A 27,030-nucleotide genomic window follows, 5' to 3' on the forward strand; every position below is an offset into this window, starting at 1 on the left:
TGGTAGAAATGTATATCTAATGTGGAAAAAACTGAGTTTAGCAAATTGATTATTTGATATGTAAGCACCACTTCTAAAAAAGATGTGGGGCAATCTTTCATCTATTACTAGGATAGGTAATACTAACCTTCTCTTTCCCAAAAATATTCTTTCTAAAGAAAGGCAAATCATTCTGAAAGAAATTATTCTTTTTACATACTTCCACAAGCAGTGACTTATTAAAAACCAGTTACATTTTGTCTGTTTTTTTTTTCTATTCATATTTGACTTTTTCACGCTCCATACCCTTTTTACTTTATAGTCATGATTTCATGCTTTGAATAGATGCTCTTTGGGTTGGGAGAATCATTTTAGTTACAGCTGAAAATAAAAAGGACTTGCTAGATTATTCTTTTCTTCTAGGTCATCTCTGTGTAATATTTCAGATCAACAAAATGTAATAGTACTAGGACCACAATCTCTTCATTGCAAATAGCTACATTGTACTAAGAATTGCCTTGGCTTGAGATTTGACAAAAGAAGAAACTGTAGAAGTAACTTTTTTCAGAATCACTGTAGAATAGTGAGCTGAATGTAGAACCATGACTCTACTGTACCTTTATTGTCCCCTTTCTAGTGCCTACCTACCACAAACTAAATGCTTAATACTTGGCTTGAATTGATGATGTCCTAGAAGATGTGCATTTCTAGTGGGTATTTACTATATCTGCTGCTGAGATGAAGGGAAAGGCAAGTTCCCTGCAACAAAGTACAGGTAAATTTGAATTAGGCTGGAAGTATCAGTTAATGGAGAGAGGGGATTGAATGAACTGCTTTGCAAACCATGAGGGAATATCCTATTGGTCTGTCTTTGAGAACTACCATACTTAATAGAGTCCTGACCCGTTATTCTACATTTAAGGTTGTCCTGATGCATTCCAAGTCTGTCTTTCCAAACATGCCTACCATTCATTAGACTTCAGCCAAATGGATAGTCACTGTGCCTTATATTGTGCCTCTTGTTATTTACCTCCATATTTTTTACTTATGTTCCTTCTGCTGGAATACTATTACTATCTGTCAAAATCTCACATATTTTTTAAGCTTGCTACTGCTCAAATGGCTCTTAAGCCATGAAACATAGCATGTTTTATTTTCTGCATGGTCCGTGGTACCCTCCTTTGTCGCGTATTTCTTACATTCCACATTAGAAAGTATTACCAAGTATTGGTAAGTACCAAGTATTTTGGTACTTCTATTAGCCCCTCCTGTGATGTAGGAAAAGAAGCTCTGCTTTATTCTGATGCCCTGCTTTCATTGTACACAGTGTCTTGCCACAGTAGATTTAATAAAGAGCAGGTAGGTGGAGACAGGCAGGTGTAGGGAGGTTAAAAACAAAGCTGATAGAAAACCTGCACAGAATATGTACATTCTAGCCCTGGCTATGACACTTTCTTTTGAAACCTCCTCCTTGAGCTTTCAGCTCAAACCTTGAAGGGCTAAGCTGCTTTCTCTAGGCTGAGACATTTTGAAAAATCATCCAAAGGCAAGTTCTTAACAGTTGCCAGGAGACCCGCTGAACCTGACTTGTGGTCACTAAACAGGGTCCATTCAGAGCGCCACTTTGCTCACCAGCATCCAGAGCTTCACAGAGGAAGCGGCCCTGGTCCTCAGAGCGGTCGCCAAGACCTTTCTGGTGTCACTGCTGGTAGCTGATGGTTCTGTTAGGCCAGACGCCAAACTTGATGCAGCTGAAGAGTCATGGATGAGGCCAAAAGGGACTTCGGCAATGTAGTAAGAAGAAGCCTACCCCCATGAACTGGTCTGGCTAGATGATACACATCAAGTTATCTAGGCGATTGTTAAGTCAGGAACAAAAGGACTTAGAGACAAGCAGTAGCTTATTAATATATATATTTTTGAGTGTGAGGGGCAGGGTTACATCCACATATTTCCCTATGATTTTATTTTCCCACTTAATTTCCAGAGCCTGGATAGGAGCCAAGAGCTGTTAGAAGGCCCTCCTTTATTGGAACATTGGTCAGGCTGCCACTTGTAATACTCTTGTTTCAGTGGTACCTCATATAAACAGTTGTTCCCCCTTTACCTCCACAGCTGCTTGGGGGAGGTGGTCACCTTGTGTTTAACACTTTCAAAGGTGGGTGAGACTACCGTTACATAAATCTAAAGAGTAAACTGCTGTGGAAAATAGTTTTTTGTTTAGAGTCTGAGCTCAGATGTCCCATCCTCCAAGAGAGCTCTCCTGAATTCTTTCCCTGCCTCATCTGTTATCAGATCTTCTCTTGAATTAGTTATTCATATCCATATCACATCTCACTTCACTAAATAGAAGTTCTGTAGTTGGGGATGGTGCTTATCTTTGGTTCCTATGCCTTGTATTTTTTGTAATAGGTTCTTAGTTGAGTGAATGTTTTAGAGGGATTCTAGATTTAGGAAAGACTTCCAGAAAAGTTCTAGTCCTTAACCATGAGTCCAGCCAAATCCAAGCCATTCTAGGACAGAGTAACCTCTCATGCAGGACTACAGACAAGGTGTTCTCGTGGTCCTCCAAATGTCATTTATTCCCATTCTGCCCTGTTTACTCATTTTGCTCTCTTCCACAATTCCTTTAGCCAGAAAATGGCCCCATATCAATTCCAAATCCTTCATGTACCAAAAACTGGATTAGTAGGCTCTCAACCTTTTAAGGTGGGCTGATTTATATTCATTGTTCATTACCAAGTTCTGAGAAGAGGAAGGCCAAGGATTGTCTTGGTTGGTTCTTGATCTAGAAGATGTTTGATTTCCAGTCTAGTACAAGATAGTATGCCTTGGCACATAACATTATAGGAGGTTAAATTTATGTGTATTGGAATGTACCTAGGCAAAAGGAACCATGTGTTTTATCAGTTAGAAGATACATTTGAGTTAAACTAACAAATGTCTCCTCAATATACTGCTTTTTAATGTAAACTAAACTAAATTATTTTAATGTAAAGTAAACTACCACATCAAGTACTTGATTTTATACTCAACAATTTGGGAAGATAAGAGGTTTTTACAGGCAGGTGAATGAGGTCACAGAGAGTGAAATAATTTGTTGAAGTCAAAAACAGATGAGTGGAAGAGGTCAACATGTCATGCCTGTTCCAAAACTTGGCTTCCCATCATCTCTATAATGATGTGAAACTTCCACAAGGCTGTGACTTGGGCTAGTAACATAAGCTTTCTGAGCCGCAGTTTCCTGATCTATAAAAGGAGAAATAGGATTAGGGCCATTGTGAGAATTATTATATAATTTATAAGTTATATAATTTAAAGAGACTGACATACAGTAGGTGCTCAACAATATTATTGCGATATTCAAGGTTTGTTCATAATCTCTTAGTGGTCTACGTGTGAGTGACCACTATTTACAGAGCTTAATATGGTGCTTCTATTTAGCTGGTACTCATGGTATCCATGGGAAAAAGGGATGCAGGTGCTTGGTAAGTGGAATTGGTTCTAGAATTTAGGTCTCTCAGTGTGTGTACAGGCTCTGAGGCAAGTGTGGTGTAATTCGCCAGTGAGAATCCTTGGGGCTAGTCATGCAATGTCACTGAATCAGCTGCTCTGCAGGGCGGGTGGATTTAGCCCTTTGGGAGCCAGCCTCAATTCTGAAAGAAAGATTTCTGGTGACCTCTTCTGGCAAACAGGAAGAAGGGATAAGGAGCTTCAGAGAGATTGAGATAATGAAAATGCTCTACAGTTTACATCAAGGGGGTGGAGTTAGCATTCATTATGTCATTTTATTGAGACAGTGGGTCTGTGATGTGAACATTATCCCCAAATACATCAAGAAACTGAGGGTTGGAGAGGTGATGGTCTTGCTCAAGATCACTTGCCTACTTGCGTCTCAGCCTTCTAACTTAAAGCTCGTGGCTTTTCCAATGCACTAGGAAAATCACAAGTGGGTTTAGAGAGGAAAGCTGAGAGGAGAAAAGGGAGAGTGAGATCGCCTTAGAGTCTGGGGAAGTCTTTATGTTTTTTCTGCAACTAAAAGGCAACTGGAGAAGTGGCCTTTAAAAAAACAACAGAAACTTTACAGCTGGGAAAACTCGTCAGGCCCAGCTAATTCAGTACTTCTGTTTTACAGATAGGAAAACTGAGGGGAAAATAGGAAAGAATTTTACAGTGACTCTCTATATTAACTACCCAGACTATACAACTACCATTTCACTGTATTTGTTTTATCACACATCTGTCCATTCTAGAGGTCTTTTAAAATATCCCTGGGTTGAATCTTTCAGGGGCAAAGAAGGAAGTGGCTATATGGTGATATGGGGAGCAGGGGTAGGAAACGGTTTCCTAATGGAAACATTATGGTTTCTATTTTATTATCTTATGTGAAATCTATTAATTTATTTTTAACTTTGGAACCTGAAAAAAGTTCAATCTGCAATATTCTCATTAATTTCAGGGCCAGATGAAGGGAGAGTGAAGATCATTTGTCATAATGTCACCCTATAAATATTTTGAAGAGATTCTATTGCTATAAACCATAAACACATCCCTGTTGGGAAAGACAGGAGCAGTGTTTTCTGATTATAAGGAGTGTTTGTTGGAGCTACAGGCGTGTGGAAGCAATTTCAGGAACATCGTTGCGAGGGTGAGGTTTGTTTGGGGGTGGGGGGCGATTGGAGAGGGCTGGCTCAACTCCAGCCATACTTGCTATAATATTTTTTCTCTTTCTTAGTATAACCTAGTTAGTGGTACGAATTTCGATGAGCCTCCCCAGTGGTCTGGAGCAGTCCCATTTTTTTTCTGCCTGTAACTGCAGCTAGAGTAACAGAGACAGAGGAGAATATTCCTAAGTCTTGCTGGAATTTTCTTGTTATGATTAAACAGTGTGTGGGGGACAGGCTGGGAGGGGACTTGGAGTCATTGCAGTTATTTCCCCAGGGATATTTCATAAGTTCTGCTCTGATGCGTTTCTCTTTGATCCTTCCAGAGTCTCTGGCAGAGAGAATACAAACAACTGTCATAGGAAATGGGGTACAGTCTTCACAGGACATATATGCTAAAATACAGAGTGGAATGTTGTCCTGATGTTGGATGGGATTCTCAGGTGAGAAGCTAGTTTATCAGTACTGTGAAATACCTACACTTTCACTGCCAGAAAATTAAGATTGTAATCTCCTTGAGGACCAAAACCCTCTTCTTTCTTAATTTCTCCCTACCTGCCTTCTGGGCAGGCCTGGGATGGGGTTCCAAGCCTGACACTGAAATGCGGAAACAGTGAAACCTTTTACAACACACAGTATGCTCTTTTCTTCAACCCATCAAAGTATCCAGAATTTGGCTGTGATAAATCTCCTTCAACTCCCTCTTTTTACAGGAGGGTGATTGGGCCAAGGAAGGTGGAGTAGCTTACCCATGTTTCCATGGTGAGCCTGAGGTAGCGCCAGAACGAGGACCCACTTCCCATTGACCTCTGTCTACTTCAGGAGGCAGGTGTGTTTAAATAGAACACTGGGTTTCTGAAGTTGCATAAGAAAACAGTTGAATCTGAAGAAAGGCAGGCCTAAAACAAGGCAATGCGGGGAATTGGGAAGCAGGGCAATTGTGGGAATGGAAGACCCAATCTTGCTTGGAATCTGTATGTCGCCAGCGAATGTCTTTCATCCCCATTATTAGTTAGCTGGTTAATTAGCTGGTATTGGTCTACAGCTGGTTAATGGCCTTACAGAGAATATAATTTTCATCACTGGGCTCTCTGAAGGGTATATTTTTGGCTTGCCATTCTCTATAGTCTGACTTTTCGACCCAGTGTTCCCGTGGAAATTTTTCAGAGCATTGAAATTTCAAAATGCAAGAGGAAGAATAGAAATCACAGCCTTAAAACAAATGAGACAGGAGCTACTAGTCCATTCTAGTCCCCATCCCAGCATCCCATTCTCCACCCCCTCAGAAATACATCAGCATATCTGGCAGAGCTGGGTTTCACAAAACAAGATGCACAGCTCGATGAAACAGGGATGCTGATGGAGGGTGTGAGAGGAGGCAGAGGTGGGGTGGAGAGCGAAGAGGGAGAAGGAGTGGTCTGGACGCTAGCTGAAGAAGCCTTAATGATCCTAAAAATTATTGGGCAATAATTGCTACCTTGGAACTCACTTTGTTGTTCCAAAGAATGATAAAGCACACCTTAATTATTTAAATAACCACACAGCTCCATCAAAACAGCATGAAATAGCACCCACGTATGAGCAAACTTATCTACTGCCATTGCTGTTTACAGCCTGAGAAATCCTTAAGGAAACAACAGGATAATAACGTGGTAGAGTCATCATCTAGTCTGGGCTCTCAAGATTCTAGGTTACTCAGGCCTGGGAGAGGTGCTGGCGCATTGCCCTTGTTCTCCTTGACATTCTGAGATCTTTAACTGGGACAGCCAGAAAGAAGTCATTGCTTTCATTCTCTTAACCATTGGGCTGGGGTGGGGAGGGCAGTGTTTCGGGATTTTTTTTAAAGTTCCTCATTACGACAGGGATTTCAACCTATCCACGGAGGTTCTTTCTATCCATTGGGATTTCAGGATACTTTGAGACCAAAGCCTCTGCAACATATGCTTTGCCTCACAGTGATACAAGTAGTTAAGAGCAGCCCAGCTCAATCAAAACAAAGCGTGTCTTTTACTCCTTCCTTGGTCAGGATAAGCTCCTGTTTCTGGCTTCCTAGAGCTGCAGGAAAATAGGGGTGTTCTTCATTTAAATTTCAGGAGTTGGTTTCTGAGAGAAGGGACTTAGTGGAAGAAAAAACAGCTAAATTATATTTTAGCTTTTCCCTGCTAGAGAATTTTTGGTCTGTTCTGCTTAGAGAATTTTTGGTCTGGTTGGTTGATTAAAGATACTTTGATAATATCAGGGTGTAGAGATCCAATCTCTCTTTCTCAGCAGACCTTACCAGCCCCTCAGAGTGCAAACCTTTCGGTCAACCTGAGAACCATAGCCCACAGAGGAAACCTGATCTTGCCTGCCTCTTCAGAGTTAGGGTAGAGGGCAGCCTTCTGAATGTGCAGAAGGTGCTCGCTGAATAAATCTGATAGGTTCCAGAGTGGTATTCATCGTCCCTGGGCTGGGCTTCCAGCCAGACTAGGGAATATCTGCACATCTCAGATCTCCACCCCAGTCCTAAAGCTGATGCAGATTGTACCCGCTGCTTGCCAGCTTCTTCTCCTAAGGAGGCACTTACTGCAGACATGATAACGCCCTTCAATATTGGTGTGTTGCAATTAACTAAGGAATCTAATTTTCACAAGACTGTTATCAGCGATGGTACCAGCTTAGCTGGGGCACCAATCTACTCTGCAATCTAATATCGAGCCTCACAAAACACCATCTCATCTCTTTTTAATGACGTTCATAAAAGTGCATACTTTCAAAGAAAGGAACTATCTCCCATCATATATATATTTTCTCCCCAGTATGAAAAAAGTAGCCTATGAAAAATATTGGTGAACTTCTTAGAGGGATACATTTCTTATTTATTGACAGCTTAGAAGAAGAAATAATTTGGATCAAATGACCTTTTGTCTTTGTAGACAAACTAAAAATAGAGTTAAGTTCAAGGTATCTCTTTCACATATACACATACACATTTTTAGTTCTATTCATGCCTGTCCTTGGTCACTCCCTGTAGTGTTAGTCAAGAATGGACTCTTGAATATTTGAAAGGACCAGAGGATGGCAGAGCTGAGCCATTTATTTTGGCTGCTCTTGAAAAATGAGACATGTTGTAAACTAATAGATAAGAAGTTATTGGTATTATTATCTGCTTAATCGCTTTCTCCTAAATTTGGCTCCTAGGAGTAGCTGCAGTTTGGGAGGTGGGTGAAATCACCCATTCGTCTATGCCAGTATCCAGTTCTTCCTTCATGCAGAAATAAATACTGGTCTATATACATAAAGGGTTTGAAAACCAGTAAACCACTCATTATACCTAAATCAGTTTTCTCTGTACCATAGCACTTGGCATCTGTAGTCCCAAGGCATGATGTCCTCTGTGCACAAACTGAAGAGGAAATTAAGGAAGTATTGCCCTTTTTGTTAAAGCCAACTAAAAAAATATTGGGCTTAAATTACCTAGTTTGATTTTCTTTAATGATGAAATCCATGTAACTAGTTGCTAAATCCTTACTACATTATACATTAATGATAATGTGTTCTCCTTGAGCATGCTCCATTCCTCATTCATGATGGGATTTTTGACATTACAATGATTGATGTTCTTTCCCCACCATTGTTCACCTTTGATAAAGTGGAGCGAAAGGAAAAACAAATCTGCAAATTGTCCAAAGAAAGGCAACAAGAATTGTGTGTGTCCATATACGTGTGCATATGTATATTCATAGCCACCCGGAGAGTTCAGAAGTCAAAGTGACATTAAACTTTCTGTTGTGTGAACTTCCTATAGACCAGTTCAAGCACATAGAACAGTCAGTGCCAGGAGGGAGGTGGAAATCACCTGTACCACTCTCCCCATTATGTATCTAGAGAAAGCAGAGCTTAGTGGTTTACCCAAGGTCACCCAGCGTATTAGTGGCAGGACTAAAATTCACATTCTTCTTTTCACTGCTATCATGCATCCGCTCACATTTACTTTCTATGAGAGATGCTGTGTTTGGAATCTTCTGAGAGAAGATTTCATCCCCTCTTTGTCTCAGAGAGATGATTCTGTTGTCTGTTGGATCACTATGGTCAGCTAGACCTGGCAGCACCCAGTGGGCACAGAGTTTGACTATTGTGGCAGAAGTTCAAGGATCCAGCAGAGGTTGGGCAAATGGCCCAGTGATTTCTCTGTCTTGGGGAGATTCCAGACACCTCACACAAGGAGTACAGTGTGATTTTGCAGTTTGAGTGGAGGAAAAATGTCTTAGAACAATTGGTACTGTCTTTAGTTCCTGATAGTGGCCTAGCGCATTTGTTGCCTGATTCACCTAGACTTCAGACATTCTGAATCTAGTCTAATAATGAGTAAAGTAGAGAGAACGGGTTCTTTAATTTTTTTTAAATTAAAAAATGGTTTGCCCCCTAAATTGAATAAAGTGCTAGTGAAAGGGGATGATAGCCTTTCCAGAGACCCATGCACCACTTGAGAGTTGAGGGTTTTTTCCCCCTCTCCCTTAAATAAAGTGAATATAGTGCTCATGAAAGGTGCTAATAGCAGTTCAAAGGCTGATATTCTAGTCTTGAACTGGTAGTATTTGTTCAAGTCCCTCTATTTAACTTTTCCTCCTTCAGACACATGTTAGTGGTGGGGAAAAGGATGGTCTTACATGAGAGACTCCTACTCACTTGGCTCCCATCCCTCAGTGCTTCTTAGAAAAAAGGATTCGGGGTTCCATCCCACATCCTCCAAGGCTAGAATATAGTTTAGTTTTCTGGTCTACACAGGCCAAGAGAAGGGAAGGCAATGATTGATTAACCTTGGAACTTAGATGTAAACAGCTTTTTCATTAAAGCCACAAAGCCAAATCCTTTTTTGGCTGCATAGTGCATTTTCTTTACCTAAATCACTTCTGGATCTTGTCTTAAACTGCTTCTTTGGGCTTCTCTGGGCGTTAGTTATGGGCATAGGGAATGGGAGAAATTTCCCCTGGGAAAGGTGCTTTAGGGAGGAGTTAGGTTCCCAGTGTCTCATCTCTGTCCTGCCCTAAGTTGGGCATACTCTAAAGGCACAAGTGAACCCCAAGCCTTAGTGTGACTGACTGTCAGCTGTGTCTCACCAGCTACCTACCACTTTGATCCACTAAAGTGCAAAGAAATGTTACCCCAGTATTCTGGTCATGGGCCATAGCAGGAAGGATGCCACAAGCCATAGTGCAATCGTTTCAGGTGCAGTGGTGTTGACAGAGGGTGGGCCAGAGGCTGCTGGACAGAGCTCCCCTCTAATTCTGCGGCCCACCTTGAAGACCTCCCATCTGTAAACATCTGTGTCCTTGAGCGGGCTCCCCAACTCTCCGCAGTTCACTTCGCAGGCTCTCTCCTTTTCCCCCAAAACTATCCCACGCTATCCCTAGCTATCTGGTTAGTTCTGGCACTTCAGAGTTAGAAGGAGAGAGAAATGTTTGTCTAACTTTCTTAAATGTTAAAGCCAAACAAAGCACCAAAAAGGAAAACAAAAAAAAAGACTTATAAAAATACAATGGGGTCTTCCCCCCCAAGCTTCCCACATTCTTTGTGGTATATGAAATGTCAGAACATAATGAACAGACTTTATGAACATTACTCTCTTTCCACCCGTATACACACATCTAAGTGGCAGCAGCCTCACTGCTACCCTTTCACCTCACAAAACTTCACTCTGTAGAACCACGATATAATGCATCTGTTTCATCCTATGGACCCCGCCTTCCCAAACATACACCCACTTGCAATTCCAGAGACTCTCCCCAAAAATAGACATCTGAAAAAAGTGCATCTGTTTATACTCAGTCTATCTGCATATTATTTCTTGAGATTATTACCTTTTTTTTTTTTAACCATAAAAAAGATTGCATATTGGCAATATGATGAGAAAAACCACGGCGGCCATTTCTGGGTGGTGGTGGAGGGTAAGTGGGGTGGGTGGTGAAGCACAGAAGCGTGAGGGCTCAGAGAGGGGCAACTCAGAGAGAGGTCCTCAGTCTGGAGACGTGAGGATGGATTCTCAATCTTCGGGCCTCGGAAATGTCCCATCTCTTTAGTCACTCCCTTCTCTTCTCTCCACTTTTCCCCATTTCCACTACCTATGCCTGGGCCGCACGACCCTCTTGAAGCAGAGGCAGAATGGCTTTTTGGCATGAGTCCGCCTGGGCCAGTTGGAAGATAGGCATGGCGTTTGGAGGGGTGAGATGTGGGACACACACCAGAGCAAGCTTATTTGTGACTGTTTCCACTCTGGGAAAAATTGTCCATCACTTCTGTGACTTTAAAAATTTAAGCAGTTACTAGGCTGATTAAGAAACAAATCTTTTGTCCTTGTGGTTTTGGATTAATATTAAGCATGAATATATATCCTATATTATATTGCTTCCCTTCTGCTCTGGGGCAGACTGCACGCTCCTTCCGAACAGGAAAACTGCACAGCCCACAGACTCAAATTTTTGAAAGCTGTTTTCTCCCACTCCCCCCAACCCACCCCGAACCCTCCCCTTCCTCCCTGGCCCCTCAGTCCCTGTATTAGAAAAACCCCTCCCTCCCCGCTCCCACCGGCCACCCGAGGTTAAATAGATAGTGCCACATTCTAAGCGTAATGCAACGCCACATTTGGGATTGCACACATGGCAGAGAAGGAGACGGTTGTATGTGCGCCCCCTCCCTCCCGTCCCCTCCTCTTTGGCCCTCAGATTCCTGTGCTCTTCCCACTCTGCCCTCTCCCAGCCTCCCCCCATCCCAGACCCGTCACTGGTTGTGGACATCCTCCCTGCGGACAATCTTGTAGATGATCCAGTAGAACATGTTGAAGATGAGGAAGGCCATGGGGAAGCCGATGCGGGAGATTTTGTCAATCTTCTTGGCCCTCTGGATGAAGAGTTTTCGCATCTCCTCCGGGGACTTAGATGGCGCAGGAGGTGGGTTGGTGGTGGTATTGTTGTTGGCGCCCTTGACCGAGATGCCATCCTTGGCCTGAAGGCAGGCCGGGCCCATCCCATAGGCAGAGAAGTTGAAGCGGCCCTCTCCGGCCTCATCCTCCTGAAACAGATTCAACATGGGGCTCTACTTAAAATAAGACAGGAGCTGGGCACCCTCCCTGCAAGGCACTCCCCTGGGGGGCCAGGCCATGCCCATCTGGCTCTCCCTGCCTCCGGGACAGTGCCATTCCAGGCTCCTGAAGGCTCTTTGGCTGGCTGGGGAGTTATGCCTTATAGAGGGGCGCCACTTACATGCTGAAACAGATGCAAACCAGGGGATAGGAGTGCGGCGTGGAGTCTGGAGACCTGTATTCAGGTCTGTGCGCCATCACTTGCTGGCTGTGTGACCTTACGCAAGTCACTTCCTTGGAAGACTTCCTTCCGTGACTCTCAAAGAGTTTTTTAATTTCATTTTTTCCTTTAAGTGGGAGTAAGATTCACTCCACTACTTCAAGGTGTTTTTCGATCATCAGAGGTTATAGATGAGCAGATACTCTGAACGCTTTTGTGTTAGAAATCCAGGGGACAGTTTGGAGAGATCCCCTGCTTTGTCTCTGTTGCCTCCTTGCCCTCTCCCCCCAACCCCATTCCCCAGTTAATGTCTTCTGTGCGTAGGTTGGAGGAGGGAGTGAACGGCCCAGGAGGGAGCAAGGGCTGTGGGCCTCACCTCCACTCACAAGCCAGGGCACCACAGCTGCTTCTTACCTCCATGTTCCTGTAACCCTGGCAGGTGTGACCTCAGACATACCTCTGGATTTTTATCAAGTTATCATTCAAGCCTTTCATCATTTGGCTCCGACTTACCTTTGCAGATTTCCCCCTCTCCCCCACCCTGTGCTCTGCACCCCTGCCTGTTGTGTTGCATGTTCCCCCCTCCCTGCCTCATGCTCACTACCCAAATGTCTGCTCCCCTGACCCTCCTCGCTTTTTCTTTTCCTCATCTGGATCGTGGAGACACTCTTGTCTGCTCTCATCATGTCTGGCTTTGTGGTCCTTCCTTGTGAGCTCTGAGGCACGCTGAGAGTCTCAGCTGGGCTGCTGATTCAGTGTGTGGCTCTGGGGGGTTTTATGGGCTCACTCTGCCATCCTAGAGAGCGAGAGCTCTTTGGGTAGCCTCCCTGTCTTCTGCTTGTTCCTGTGAGGGGCAGGGCCAGCAGAGAGCAGGAAATGGAGCCCAGGGGCCCCAGTGCCTGTCCATCTCTGCCCCTGCCACTCCATCCTGGGTCCCCATCTGGGCTTGTTGTGATGACCTCTATCCTAGTTTCCCTCCTGCCTCCCATCTCCCCCCCCACCCCAACCCATCTGGGTTGTTATGACATAAATTTTATTGGTCATCTTTTGCTTAGAACTTTTTAATAGGCTGCCACTGACTTGAGGATAATTAAAACTTTTACATGGTGACAAGGCCTCAGATGACTTGGGCAGTCCTGTCTGCATATCTCCATCTGGCATTCTGTGCTCCAGCCACCCTGTGATATTTCCATCTATTGGAAAGTGCTGCACTCCTCTTTCACTCTGGCCTCTGGGAAGGTGGGTCTCTCTGCTGGAGCACTCTCCCAGCCCCACCCCTGCTTCCATCTCCTCTTTCCCCTAGCTAATTCCTACTCAGAGGCCTTCCCTGAGCCCGAGGATAGGCTAGGTATCCCTGCTGTGTGCTCCATAAGCTCCCTCTACACCCCTCCCTCTTTTTCCTTTTTTATATTTTAAAGCACTTATATTGTTTTCCTTGATTAATGTCTGTCTCTTCCATTAGACTGTAAACTCCATGAAGTCAGAGGCAGAGTCTGTCATGAATATATTTCCTGGGCAGAAGTTCAAAACTCTGCCAATGTTTGTTGACTAAACGTTTACTTGTATATCCTCTCCAATCCCAGCTTCCCCACCCCCCAACTTTTTTTTAAAATTTAAATGCAGTTGTATTCCTAGCACCAGAAGGATTTTTTTTTTTTAATTGGAGCATAGTTGCTTTACAAGGTTGTGTTAGTTTCTGCTGTACAGCAAAGTGAATCAGCTATACAAATACATATATCCCCTCTTCTTTGGATTTCCTTCCCATTCAGGTCGCCACAGAGCATAGAGTAGAGTTCCCTGTACTGTACAGTAGGTTCTCATTAGCTATCTATTTTATGCATAGTAGTGTGTATATGTCAATCCCAATCTCCCAATTCATCCCACTCCCAACCTTCCCCCCTTGGTATCCATACGTTTGCTAGCACCAGGAGGATTTGACACATATGATGAATACTCAAGAAATCTTTTGCAAATGACTGAATCTGGTCCAACACCCATGTTGCAGAAATGCGGGAAAGGAGATGGGCTCCACTGCCTGGCAGATCAGTGCTCAACAAATACTTGTCTAGGGGGAGGACAACTAGAGGGTTTGTGCCGGAGCTGAGGAGAGGAGTTGGGGGAGGCTGGCCAAGTCAATGGACCCTGTGCCTGGAAGTGGGCTGGCTCCGACTCTGTTGCTTATCAATATAAATAGGCCCCCCCCTGCCGCTGTGTTGGGGTGGGTGGGAGTGGGTGCTTGAAAATGTTTTCTCCCTCAGCTCCAGTTATGCAGGGGGAGGCCCAAGTTAACTCTCTGTATAGCTTTGGGAAATTATTCTCTGCCTTCTTCATCTATTAAGCATGAGAGGGGATGGGATGGAGGTGTGGAGGCCTCATCTGGTGAGATGATGATCAATTTCACATTGTATCCAGCAGAAAGGAAATTCCCTAGAAATGACTGGACCAAAGCTTGCTATTCCTATTTGAGCCAGCAGATGGCAGGAAATGAATGCCCAACTGCACCTGGGGCTGCGTGGGGCTGGAGCAGGGGAAATCTGATAGTTACTCTAGAGCCCAGGGAGGTTGGTAGTGTGCCTTCCCAGTCAGGCTCACAGAGGTTTCCTAATAATCTGACTAATGAGGCTGGCCAGGAAATTCGAGGACCAGATGCTTTCTCCCCAGCAAATGAGGTAACGTGGGAAGATGGAGGGAGATGAAGAGCCTGGCCAAGATCACAGGCTCCGAGAAACTCGGGCATGTAGCGAGTTCCTCTTCACTCCCCATCTGGGGCTTAAAAGCTCCTAGGGCTCTGCAGTCCTAGCTTGTACACTGCCAGTGTAAAGGCCGCATCCAGGGGGCCTTACTCCAAGGAACCTCTTCTTTATGGTGAGCCCGATTCTGGGTCCTTGTAGTTTCTGACATTTGTGCCAAGTTCAGAGCCCACGGGCACAAGGAAGGTCATGCTAATTCAGATGCACACCAGGGGCCAGGCAGGAGAAATGTGTGATGAAGTGAGCCTGGGGCTGTGGAATGCATACAGATATTTGCAGTGCGCCTGTACCACGTGGGATGTGTATCCAGTGGGACCAGATGCTGCAATGTTTTGAGTGAAACTAGAAGTGTGACTTTTGAATGCTGGTACTTTCTTCCAGATTTTTAAGACACTGCTTAAAAAACTTAAAGATATTTGCGTGGCAAATCTGACTTTCTAGCTACTAGTTTTTGACCTCCGCCTTGGGATAAATCTTAGTTCCTATTTAAGGTCTAATAAATGCAGGACTATTTTTATCTGCTTCAGGGTGGAAACATTGATGAACAGATAAGCAGCAGCTGGTGGTATATGGTCAGTGTTTTGAGAATAGCCATGGGTCTTGGAAGGCCGCCTTGCCTTTGCCATCAGTGTCTCCATGATCCTGGTAACTTGCCCCTCCTCTTTGTTGTCACCTCACAGGAGGAGTGGACGGGATGCTCTCTTGAGAGCTCTTGCAGCACCAATGTGCTGTGAGAGAATGAGGAAGGAACCGAGCAGAGGAATCTGATCAAATCTGCATAGTGGCCTTATGCACACTTTACCTGGCCAGAGGTGAAACAAAGCTTTTGTTTTCCTGTAGTGTATAAAACTGGTAGGCATTTGGCAAGGGTGAAGGCAGCCTTTGGAAGTACTGTAGGCCCTGCATATTACATATCTGCAAGGAACTTCATTCACATTTTCATCTCTGTAAACGCTGCCCCCTGGAGTTGTGCAGGGCACAGTCTAGTGGACTGGTGCCAGTCAAATATTTGGGACATAAGTCTTCCCAAATAACTGTCTCTGCAACAAATTTTTGGACTTCTTTTAGCAGAGGGAAATGCAGAAAACACTAGCCTATGGGGGAGAAAGGGAAAATAAAAAGTAAATCCCAGAGATAGTTGTGTTTGGTCAGTTCCTTGTTTAGACTATGTTAAGAGTCAGAGGCTAGGTATCTGATGGACAGTAATGGAAGGACTAAAACTAGGGTCTTTCAAGAAGTCCTGTCTGGCTCGCTGCACCCAAGATAGTTTCCTCTTCCAGTACAGGTTATATCCTAACTCCCATGGGCATCTTCTGTCTCGGAATGTCTGCCTGCCGCCTGTGGTTAACTGCTAGAAGTTAATTGAATCAGATTGCTGATGTTTAAGAAACATACTGAGGGAAATCTGTGCCTATGGAATCATCTTAATCCCTGGCACTTGTGTGGCAGGAACAAAACTTAAAGCTACTTTGGCATCTGATTTCGTCTTCACCACAGTCCCCCATTATACCCACTTAGTCCATTTTACTGATGGAGAAGCTGGGCCCCAAAAGAGGCTAGCTGAAAATCACATACCAAAGAGGCAGAGTCCTTTGTCACAGCACCTTGTAACTCGGTAGACAGCTATTTTTAGTAGGTCAACCTAAAGCAGCTAGGGCCTTGGTGTGTGGCAGGTATGTGGTGTGTGGCCTGACAGGTCAGAGCATATGAGCCCCTGGTTGTCCTTATCCACTGCTGGAAACACTTTCAGGTAACCTCTCTGACTGGCAGGTCTCCTCTTTTTTCATTAGGTTTTTTTATCCCTTTGTCTATTTGTTCAAAAAATGCCTATTGCATGTTCACTATCTATCAGGCCTTGTGTTACGCACCAGAGATGTAGCACTGAGCAAGAGGAGACAGGGTCTCTGCCCTGAGGGAGCTTATCATTCAATGGACGATGCACAGTAAACAATCACATGATTGAATGCATAATTATAACTCAAGATAAATGTTCAGAAGGAAAGAAACCGAGTTCAACTAGAGTATGGTCTTCGCTGGCATAAACAGTGTCTTTGTGCAAATTAGAAGAAAGGCATCCGCCTCTTGGGGTGTATGAATCGAGATCCCTTCCTCTGGCTGATAGAGTCCATGCCAGGGCAGGATTTAGAGAAGAGCACCTCCTTGGCTGGGGGTCCTTGTAGGATACAATCTGCATGACCATACTTAACAGGCTGGCATACGCACCTCAGTACAGGACCTAACCTTGACTTAGGATATCAAGGAAAGATGCCTCAGCCGAGAACTGGAAAATGAGTAGGTTCATACCAGGCAAGGTGCACCGGAAGAGCAACCCAGGAGGAGAGAACCAGACGCCGAACGTCCTGTGCGTATGCTGGAGGAACTATGAAAAAAGCCAGTGTAGATGGTGCTCAGAGAGCAAAGGATGAAGTGATGTGAAGATGAGGCTGGAGAGAAAAGCAGCTTCTCTGATCCGCAGGAGAAAGGTCTCCTGGGGAAGTAGTTATGGACCAGGATGTGGAGGCAGTTTTCTCCCACAGGCTGCATGCTCCCCAATGGCGCTTGTTGGTTTGGACACACACAACCTCTGAGTTAACAGAGGTTGGTGACTTTTCAGAGGTGGTGTGCCAAGTATTTCTTTATTCAGTTCCTCATAAGGTGAGAGGATCCACTCTGGGGGAGAATCTTGCTGGATGCCCTTTTCTTGGAAGTAGGAAACAAAGGCCTGCAAACTGGACATTCTACTCTAAGATCTCACCTTTTGTGGTGCAAATCCCTTCTGGAATCAGGCCCATTGAAATAATTGAAATGTTTTCCACCCTGTAGAAAACACCAACAGACACTCCCTCTGCCTGCCATGCTTTGGGTTTATAGCTAGTTTCTATCTTGACACCCTCAGTGTTTGCTCCCTCAGTTCTGTCTTCAGGTGTAACCTTATAGTTAGTGTTACTATCTGCCTATAGACCCAATCAGGGCATTGTTTATGGGAGGGGAAGCTATCACGGCATTGTTTATGGGAGGGGAAGCTAGGACTTCCAGAACTTTGACCCCTATTTTGTGCCTGCTTTACCCACTGAGAAGGATGGTCCAGTGAAACAAGTATCGCAAGACAAGGTTACCTGGCACTCTTCTGTTTGTCGCCAGCAGCAAGCCAAAGGCCTACCTTGTGATGTCTTCGCTTCCTCCTGAATCGGAGCAGCTCTTTGTGCTGCCGAGACACAAAGTTGACAGCGGCGTACTCGAGCAGGGCTGAGAACACGAAGAGCAAGCACACGGCCATCCAAATGTCAATGGCTTTCACATAGGACACCTGGGGCGGAGGTGGGGGGAAGAGCACAGGGAAGTGAGTAGAGAGCAGAGTGAAGTCTTGAGTACCGAGGAATGTTTTCTGCTCATTAGGACCCCCTCCCCCATCACTCACTCACTGCTGTCCCCTCTCAGCTGGGATATTAGGGAGGAGGGTGCAGAGGGAAACAGAAGAGAAATGCATCAAGAAGACTGGACAGAATATTGGGGAAAAAAGAACATGGTGCCTAGAAGAGTACTAAAGACTTTAGAGGGGGACAGTGTGTCTAGCATTATTGTTGGTGGAACAGAATGTGGTATTTAGACTAAAGCTCTAAATAGGAACAGAATTTGTACCTAGGGTTAAAAGTAAGTGGAGGATGTCAGTGCAAATGGCAGAGTAAGATCTTCAAAAACTCTTTCTCCCCATTAAAGCAACTATAAAAAATGGTCAGAACCAACTTTTTTTCAGAACTCTGTTAATTAATCAAAGTCTAACAGCAATCCTGTAAGCATTTATTTAAGAAAATCAGCTGGATCTCAGTAAGAACATTAAGCTTAATGGCATTAAAAAAACCTCAGCTTTATTGAGATATAATTCACATAGCATACACATTTAAAGGGTACAATTCAATGGTTTTGTACATTCACAGATATGTGCAATCATCATCACAGTCAATTTTAGAACATCTTCATCACCTCAAAAAGAAACCTGCTATCTTTTAGCTATCATTTCCTTATTCCCCCGGTTGTCTTCTTCCAGTCCTGGACATTTCATACGAATGGAATCATACAATTTGTGGCCTTTTATGACTGGGTTCTTTCACTTAGCATAATGTTTTCAAGATTCATCCATATGGTAGCATGTGTCAGTATTTTATTCTTTTTTTATGGCCAAATAATATTCCATCGTATGAATATAACACATATTGTTGATCCATTTATCAGTTGATGGACAATTTGGGCTGTTTCTACTTTTTGATTATTATGAGTAAAGCTGCTATGAACATCGGTGTGTAAGCTTTTGTGCGGATATATGTTTTTATTTCCCTTGGGGGCTTTGTGGTGTTTTAAGTTGCCCTATTCCCATCCTCTCATCCCCAGCTCTGTGCTAGCTTTGAAATCCAACAGCCTGCAAGCATGGTGAACACGAGTATCCTGACAGCCACTGCATCGGGCAGAACAGTGTAGGAGCTTCTTTAAAGCTGCATTCTCAAATGCAGCTGGAATTTTTATTCCAGCTGGAATTGTTATTTGACCAGTTTTGTGGTTCTCTGAGAGATCCCACTCACAAGGCTGTCTTTATTTGACCTGACTTGGAGCTGGTCCAGTGTGAACAGCTTTTTCCTTGAGGGCATTTGTTGAAAACAATCATTGGCAAGTGTTGAACATTACATCAGCCCCAGGAGGTTGGTAACAGTTGAGGCAAACAACAGGTTGAGCAAAAAGTATAAAAGGAAAATCTGGGGAATGAGCTGTCCATAGAGGGCTTTAGGAAGCTATGATATATTCCTGGGAATCTGTGCACATTCTAAGGCCTGTGTGTATGCTCAGGGAAGACCTGAGAAGGCTCTTAGCACTCAACTCTGAATAAACAGGAAGTAAAGGCTAAGGCAAAGTTGTAAACTGCTTGGCTGAGTATTGAAAGTATATCCTAACACACACACAGCCCCTAGGCAAAGGCTGGGAGACTTATAGGGTTCAGGCATTTAAGGAAATCTCTTAAATTCTTAGCTGACCACTAAACTAACTGTAGAGACTTAAGTGGCCCCACACAGCAAAGAATACAGACATTACAGAATTAATTCTGTAAAGTTATTAAACAACAACAAATCCTAAGGAGAGGAGAATCTGATTTCCAGAGATGCCACATTGTATAATGTAAAATGTGTAATTTTCAACAAATCTAAGACATACAAAGAAACAAGAAAATATGGCGAATGCAATGGACTGAATGTGTCCTCCCAAAATTCATATGTTGAAATCCTAATCCCAATGCGATGGTATTTGGCGATGAAGCCATTGGGAAGTAATTAGGTCATGAGAGTGGATCCCTCATGAATGGGATTAGTGCCTTTATAAAAAGAGTCCAGAGAGCTAGCATACTCTCTTTCTGCCATGTGAGGATACAAGTCAGCAGTTTGCAACTGGAAGAGGATCTTCACCAGAACCAGACTATGCTGACACTCTGATCTCAGACTTCAAGCCGCCAGAACTGTGAGAAATAAATTTATGTCGTTTATGAGCCACCCAGTCTATGGTACTTTGTTATAGAAGCCTGGATTGACTAAGTCAGGCCCATACATAGGAAGAAAAGCAGTAAAAAGAAGCTGTGCCTGGCCTTCCCTGGTGGCACAGTGGTTGAGAATCTGCCTGCCAGATAGGGGATACGGGTTTGAGCCCTGGTCTGGGAGGATCCCACATGCTGCGGAGCAACTAGGCCTGTGAGCCACAACTACTGAGCCTGCACGTCTGGAGCCTGTGCTCTGCAACAAGAGAGGCTGTGATAGTGAGAGGCCCGCGCACCATGATGAAGAGTGGCCCTCTCTTGCCGCAACTAGAAAAAGCCCTCGCACGGAAATGAAGACCCAACACAGCCAAAAACAAACAAACAAACAAACAAAAACTGTGCCTGAGGAAACCCAGATGTTGGACTTAACAGACAAAACTTTAAATCAGTTACATTTTTAATATGTTCAAACAACTGAAAGAAACCTTGTCTACACAACTAAAGTATGAGAGGGAATTCCCTGGCTGTCCAGTGGTTAGGACTCTGCATTTCTACTGCAGGGGCCACGGGTTCAACCCCTGGTCAGGGAACTAAGATCCCACAAGCTGGGCAGCCTGGCCAAAAAAAAAAAAGTGTGAGAACAAAAGTCTCACCAAGTAGAGCATGAAATAGAAGTTACAAAAAAGACCCAAATAGAAATAAAATAACTGAACTGAAAGTTTACTAGAGAGGATAACAGCATATCTGAGTAGACAGAAGAAAGAATTAGTGAATCGGAAGAAGAATCAATGAACTTGAGGTTATCCTATTTGAGGAACAGAATGAAGAGAAATGAACAGAGCCTCAGAGACATGCAGGGAACCATCAAGTGCACTAACATGTTTGATGGGTATTTCTGAAGAAGAAGAGAGAGAAAGAGGCAGAATATTTGAAGAAATAATGGCAAATATTTCCCTAAATTTGATGAAAAACACTAATGTACACATCTAAGAAACACAATATACTCCAAGCAAGATAAAACTCAAAGAGATCCACGCTAGACATACCATAATCAAACTGTCAGAAGCCAAAGGAAAATAATCTTGAAAGCAGAAAGAAGCAACTCATCATGTACAAGGTATTCTCAATAAGATTAACAGCTGATTTCTCTTTAGAAACCATGGGGTCTAGAAAGCAGTGGGATGAAATTAAAGATGACCTGAATAAATGGGAAGACATTCTGTGTTCATGGGTTGAAAGACCTAATATTATTAAGATGGCAATACTCCCCAAATTCCTATATAGACTCAATGCATTTTTAACTAAAATTCCTTTTTACTGTTGTTGCAGAAATTGACAAGCTGATCTTAAAATTTATATTCATGTTCATATGGAAATGCAAGTGACCCAGAATAGCCAAAACAATCTTTAAAAAGAACAAAGTTGGAGGACTCACACTCCCCAACTTCAAAACTCACTATAAAGCTATGGTAATCACGAGAGTGATACTGACATAAAGATAAATATACTTATCAATGGAATAGAATTGAGAGTCTGGAAATAAATCCATGCATCTATGGCCAATAGATTTTTGAGAAGAATATAAATTCAGTGGAGGGAAAGAATAGTCTTTTCAACAAATGGTGCTGGGATAACTGGATATCCACATGCAAAAGAATGATATCCCTCCATATACCATATACAAAAATAAACAAAAATGGATCGAAACCCTATATTTAGGGCTAAACTATAAAACTCTTAGAAAAAAATGTATGTGTAAATCTTCATGATCTTGGATTAGGTATTAGTTTCTTAAGTACGATACCAAAAGCACAAGCAACAAGAGAATATATAAATTAGACTTCATCAAAATTATAAACTTTTGTGCATAAAGAACATTATCAATTAAGTAAAAAGACAACCCATATAATGGGAGAAAATATATGCAACTCACATATCTCATAAGGACTTTAAATCCACAATACACAAAGAGCTATTACAACGCAACAGTAAAAAGGGAAATACCCCAATTAAAAAGTGGGGCAAGAGATTTGAATAGATTCTCCAAAGAAGATACAGAAATGGTCAATAAGCACATGAAAAGATGCTCAACATTATTGTTATTCAGAAAATGCAAATCAAAACTACGGTGAGATACCACTTCACTTCTATTAAGATATTTATAATTAAAGAGATAGAATAACAAGCGTTAACGAGAATGTGGAGAAATTGGAACTTTGGCAGGATTATAAAATGGTGTAGCCACTCTGGAAAATAGTTTGGCAGTTCCTCAAAAAGTTTAGCATATAATTACATATGACCCAACAATTCAACTCTTAGGTATATACTTATAAGGGTTGAAAACATATGTCCACACAAAAACTTGTACACAGGTGTTCATAGCAGCATTATTTTAAAATAGGCAAAAAGTGGCATAACCCAAATGTCCATCAACTGATGACTAGATAAACAAAATGTGAAATATCCATACAATAGAATATTATTCAGCCATAAAAAGAAATGAAGTAGTGATACATTCTACAACATAAATGAACCTTGAAAATATGCTAAATGAAAGAAGCCAGTCATAAAAGTACACATACTGTGTGATTCCCCTTAGCTGAAATGTCTAGGATAGGCAAATTCATAGAGGTAGAAAGTGGATTCGTGGTTGCCAGGGGCTGGTGGGAGCAGGGAACAAGGAGTGACTGTTGATGAATATGGGGATTTCTTTGTGGGGTGATGAAAATGTTCTGGAATTAGATAGCGCTGAGGCTGTACAACTTTGTGAATATATTAAATGCCCCTGAATTTTATGCTTTAAAAAAAGCGAAGGGAGAAGAATGTCAGGTTGAGTGTAATAGCAAACGAAGCCCAGTATCAAGTCTAGTGTTAACAATGTGTGGAGTAGAATGTTGAGTCTAGTGAGGAGGAATGTGGCATCAACTATTAATAGAGAGTGGAGCAGCATGTTGAGCCTAACATAAGGAACAGGAAGCAGAATATTACCCCCACTGTTGCAAATGAACAGAGCAGAAAGTGTTGTCAGTTGGTCACAGTAAACAGAATTTGGTTTCAGGCTTTTACAGTAAATGTAGCAGAATGCAAAGTCTAGCATTAATAGTGCAAAGGGCAGATTGTTGAGTTTTCTTGTGAGGATAAATAGAGGAGAGAGTGGTGTCTAGTGTAGATGGCAAGTGGAGTAGAATGTCACGTCTCACATTAAAAGTTAACGGTAGAGGGACTTTCCTGGTGGCGCAGTGGTTAAGAATCTGCCTGCTAATGCAGGGGACACAGGCTTGAGCCCTGGTCCGGGAAGATCCCACATGCCGTGGGGCAGCTAAACCCGTGCACCACAACTACTGAGCCTGCGTTCTAGAGCCCACGAGCCACAAGTACTGAGCCTGTGTGCCACAACTACTGAAGCCCACATGCCTAGAGCCCATGCTCCACAACAAAGAGAAGCCACCACAATGAGAAGCCGGTGCACTGCAAGGAAGAGTAGACCCTGCTCACTGCAACTAGGGAAAGCCCATGTGCAGCAACAAACACCCAATGCAGCCAAAAAAAAAAAGTTAATGGAAGAGTCATGTCATGAAAAACAAAAAACAGTGGGGAGACTGTTCTAGATTAAAAGAGCAAATGTATGCAGTATGAATGTTTATTGGATCCATGTCCATTGATGACAGTTTTTGGACAATTGGGAAAATTTAAAGGTTCTATATTAGATGAAATTATGGAATTTTTTCTAATTCATTAATACTTATTCAATGTTAATTTTTTAGATGTGATAATATCATTGTGATCCTTATTCCTTATTTAGAGGTGAATTGTCATGTCTGTAAACTTCAAATGATGCAGCAAAAGTTGCATCTATCTATCTACTTACCTACCTACCTACCTACCTACCTACCTATAAATAGAGATAAAGTAAATGTGGCAAAATGATAACAATTGGCATCGATGTGAAGGCTTTTAGGGTGTTCAGTGTATATTCTTTCAACTTTTTCTGTATCAAAACAATGTTAAGTGCAGTATTGCATTGGAAATGGTGCAGAATGTTGCACTTAACATGAGGCTGAAGGGAGCAGAGTATGGCATCTGGCATTAACAGTAGAGCAGAATGTTGTGTCTGGTGATGAGTGAGTAATGGGGAATGTGGCTCCAGCAACTGTAGTGAATGTAGTGGAACACAGCACCTAGCATTAAAGGAGAGTAAAGCAGAATGAGGCATCAAGCATTCATATGACGGAAATCTCTTGAATTCCTATACACTAATGATGAAAAATCTGAAAGAAAAATTAAGGAAACACTCGCATTTCCCATAGCAACAAAAAGAATAAAATACCTAGGAATAAACCTACCTAAGGAGACAAAAGACCTATATGCAAAAAACTATAAGACACTGATCAAAGAAATTAAAGATGATACAAACAAATGGAGAGATATACCATTTTCTTGGATTGGAAGAATCAGCACTGTGAAAATGACTATACTACCCAAAGCAATCTACAGATTCAATGCAATCCCTATCAAACTACCAATGGCATTTTTCACAGAGCTAGAACAAAACATTTCACAATTTGTATGGAAACACAAAAGACCCTGAACAGCCAAAGCAATTTTGAGAAAGAAAAACGGAGCTGGAGGAATCAGGCTCCTGGACTTCAGACTACAGACTACAAAACTACAGTAATCAAGACAGTATGGTACTGGCACAAAAACAGAAATATAGATCAGTGGAACAGAGTAGAAAGCCCAGAGATAAATCCATGCACATATGGTCACCTTATCTTTGATAAAGGAGGCAAGAATATACAGTGGAGAGAAGACAGCCTCTTCAATAAGTGGTGCTGGGAAAACTGGACCAGCTACATGTAAAAGAATGAAATTAGAACACTCCCTAACATCATACACAAAAGTAAACTCAAAATGGATTAAAGACCTAAATGTAGGGCCAGACACTATAAAACTCTTAGAGGAAAACAGGCAGAGCACTCCATGACATAAATCACAAGCAAGACCCTTTTTGACCCACCTCCTAGAGAAATGGAAATAAAAACAAAAATAAACAAATGGGACCGAATGAAACTTAAAAGCTTTTGCACAGCAAAGGAAACTATAAACAAGACAAAAAGACAACGACGCTCAGAATGGGAGAAGATATTTACAAACGAAGCAACTGACAAAGGATTAATCTCCAAAATATACAAGTAGCTCAGGTAGCTCAATATCAAAAAGCAAACAACCCAATCCAAAAATGGGCAGAAAACCTAAATAGACATTTCTCCAAAGAAGACATACAGATTGCCAACAAACACATGAAAGGATGCTCAACATCACTAATCATTAGAGAAATGCAAATCAAAACTACAATGAGGTATCACCTCACACCAGTCAGAATGGCCATCATCAAAAAATCTAGAAACAATAAATGCTGGAGAGGGTGTGGAGAAAAGGGAACCCTCTTGCACTGTTGGTGGGAGTGTCAATTGATTACAGCCACTATGGAGAACAGTATGGAGGTTCCTCAAAAAACTAAAAATAGAACTACCATACGATCCAGCAATCCCACTACTGGACATATACCCTTAGGAAACCATAATTCAAAGTCATGTACCACAATGTTCATTGCAGCTCTATTTACAATAGCCAGGACATGGACGCAACCTAAGTGTCCATCGACAGATGAATGGATATAGATGTGGCCCATATATACAGTGGAATATTACTCAGCCATAAAAAGAAATGAAATTGAGTTATTTGTAGTGAGGTGGATGGACCTAGAGACTGTCATACAGAGTGAAGTAAGTCAGAAAGAAAAACAAATACCGTATGCTAACACATATATGCAATCTAAAAAAGAAAAGGTTTTGAAGAACCTAGGGGCAGGACAGGAATAAAGACACAGACATAGAGAATGGACTTGAGGACATGGGGAGGGGGAAGGGTAAGCTGGGACAAAGTGAGAGAGTGGCATGGACATATATACACTACCAAATGTAAAACAGCTAGTGGGAAGCAGCCACATAGCACAGGGAGATCAGCTCTGTGCTTTGTGACCACCTAGAGGGGTGGGATAGGGAGGGTGGGAGGGGGACGCAAGATGGAGGGGATATGGGTATATCTGTATAAATATAGCTGATTCACTTTGTTGTACAGCAGAAACTAGCACAACGTTGTAAAGCAATTATACTCCAATAAAGATATTTTAAAAATTTTTTTAAAAAGGAGGTGATATGGGGATGTATGTATATGTATAGCTGATTCACTTTGTTATAAAGCAGAAACTAACACACCATTGTAAAGCAATTATACTCCAATAAAGATGTTAAAAAAAAAAAGAAATAGTGACTAATTCCTTGTGCTCGCCTTGTCTCAGGCAGGGAAGGGAGATGTGTGTCCTCCTTATCTGTCCTGGTGTTCTGTGCTCTTGGGCAGTAGGACTTACCTTGGGCAGGGATGCTCGGGAGCCTGAGCTCTGGGTGGTCATGGTGAGCACGGTGGTGATGCCCAGGCCCACACGGGCTGGGGCAGCATCCATGTTGATCCAAAAGGAAATCCATGAGAGGATGACAATGAGCAGGCTGGGAATGTACATCTGGATCAGGTAGTAGCCCATCTGTCGCTCCAGGTGGAACCGGGCCTCGATGCAGGTGAATTTGCCTGCAAGAAATTATAGTGGGAAGGCCAGGTAGCCTTGGACAGGAACAAGGCTTTGAGGTCAGAGCAACCTCGACTGGAGTCCTGGTTCAGCCTCACACTAGCTGTGTTCTTAGGTGAGTGTTTGAATCTTTCTATCTCAGTTTCCTCATCTTTGGTAAATTGGGTATAATGATGATAATAGTAATAATAATAATACTACCAAC

General features: G+C 42.7%; 1 protein-coding gene and 1 long non-coding RNA gene across 4 annotated transcripts in view; one reads left to right on the forward strand and one right to left on the reverse strand.

The window, feature by feature from the left end:
• The first annotated feature begins 359 nt into the window (after nucleotides 1-359).
• On the forward strand, nucleotides 360-8,570 carry LOC308615957. Of its 2 annotated transcripts, XR_014015673.1 has the most exons (4): nucleotides 360-754; nucleotides 4,439-4,627; nucleotides 4,970-5,086; nucleotides 5,357-8,570. It is a non-coding gene; the product is annotated as an uncharacterized lncRNA (long non-coding RNA). The 2 variants fall into 2 exon arrangements; XR_014015672.1 differs by having other exon boundaries at nucleotides 4,970-8,570.
• Nucleotides 8,571-11,399: 2,829 nt separating this feature from the next.
• The window catches only part of GLRA1 (glycine receptor alpha 1), a gene marked incomplete at both ends in the record, with an annotated part of 82,770 nt that continues 67,139 nt past the window's right edge, over nucleotides 11,400-27,030 (reverse strand). Inside the window, 3 exons of one of the 2 annotated variants that reach the window (XM_081231876.1) lie at nucleotides 11,400-11,690; nucleotides 17,831-17,977; nucleotides 26,613-26,827. In XM_081231876.1, the coding sequence (XP_081088002.1) occupies nucleotides 11,400-11,690; nucleotides 17,831-17,977; nucleotides 26,613-26,827 (653 nt within the window). Of the gene's footprint in view, nucleotides 11,715-17,830; nucleotides 17,978-26,612; nucleotides 26,828-27,030 lie in introns of both variants that reach the window. The other variant, XM_081231875.1, reaches the window with a different exon arrangement.

This window comes from Mesoplodon bidens (assembly GCF_964165515.1).
Source record: "Mesoplodon bidens genome assembly, chromosome: 4".
NCBI classification, from domain to species: Eukaryota; Metazoa; Chordata; class Mammalia; order Artiodactyla; family Ziphiidae; genus Mesoplodon; species Mesoplodon bidens.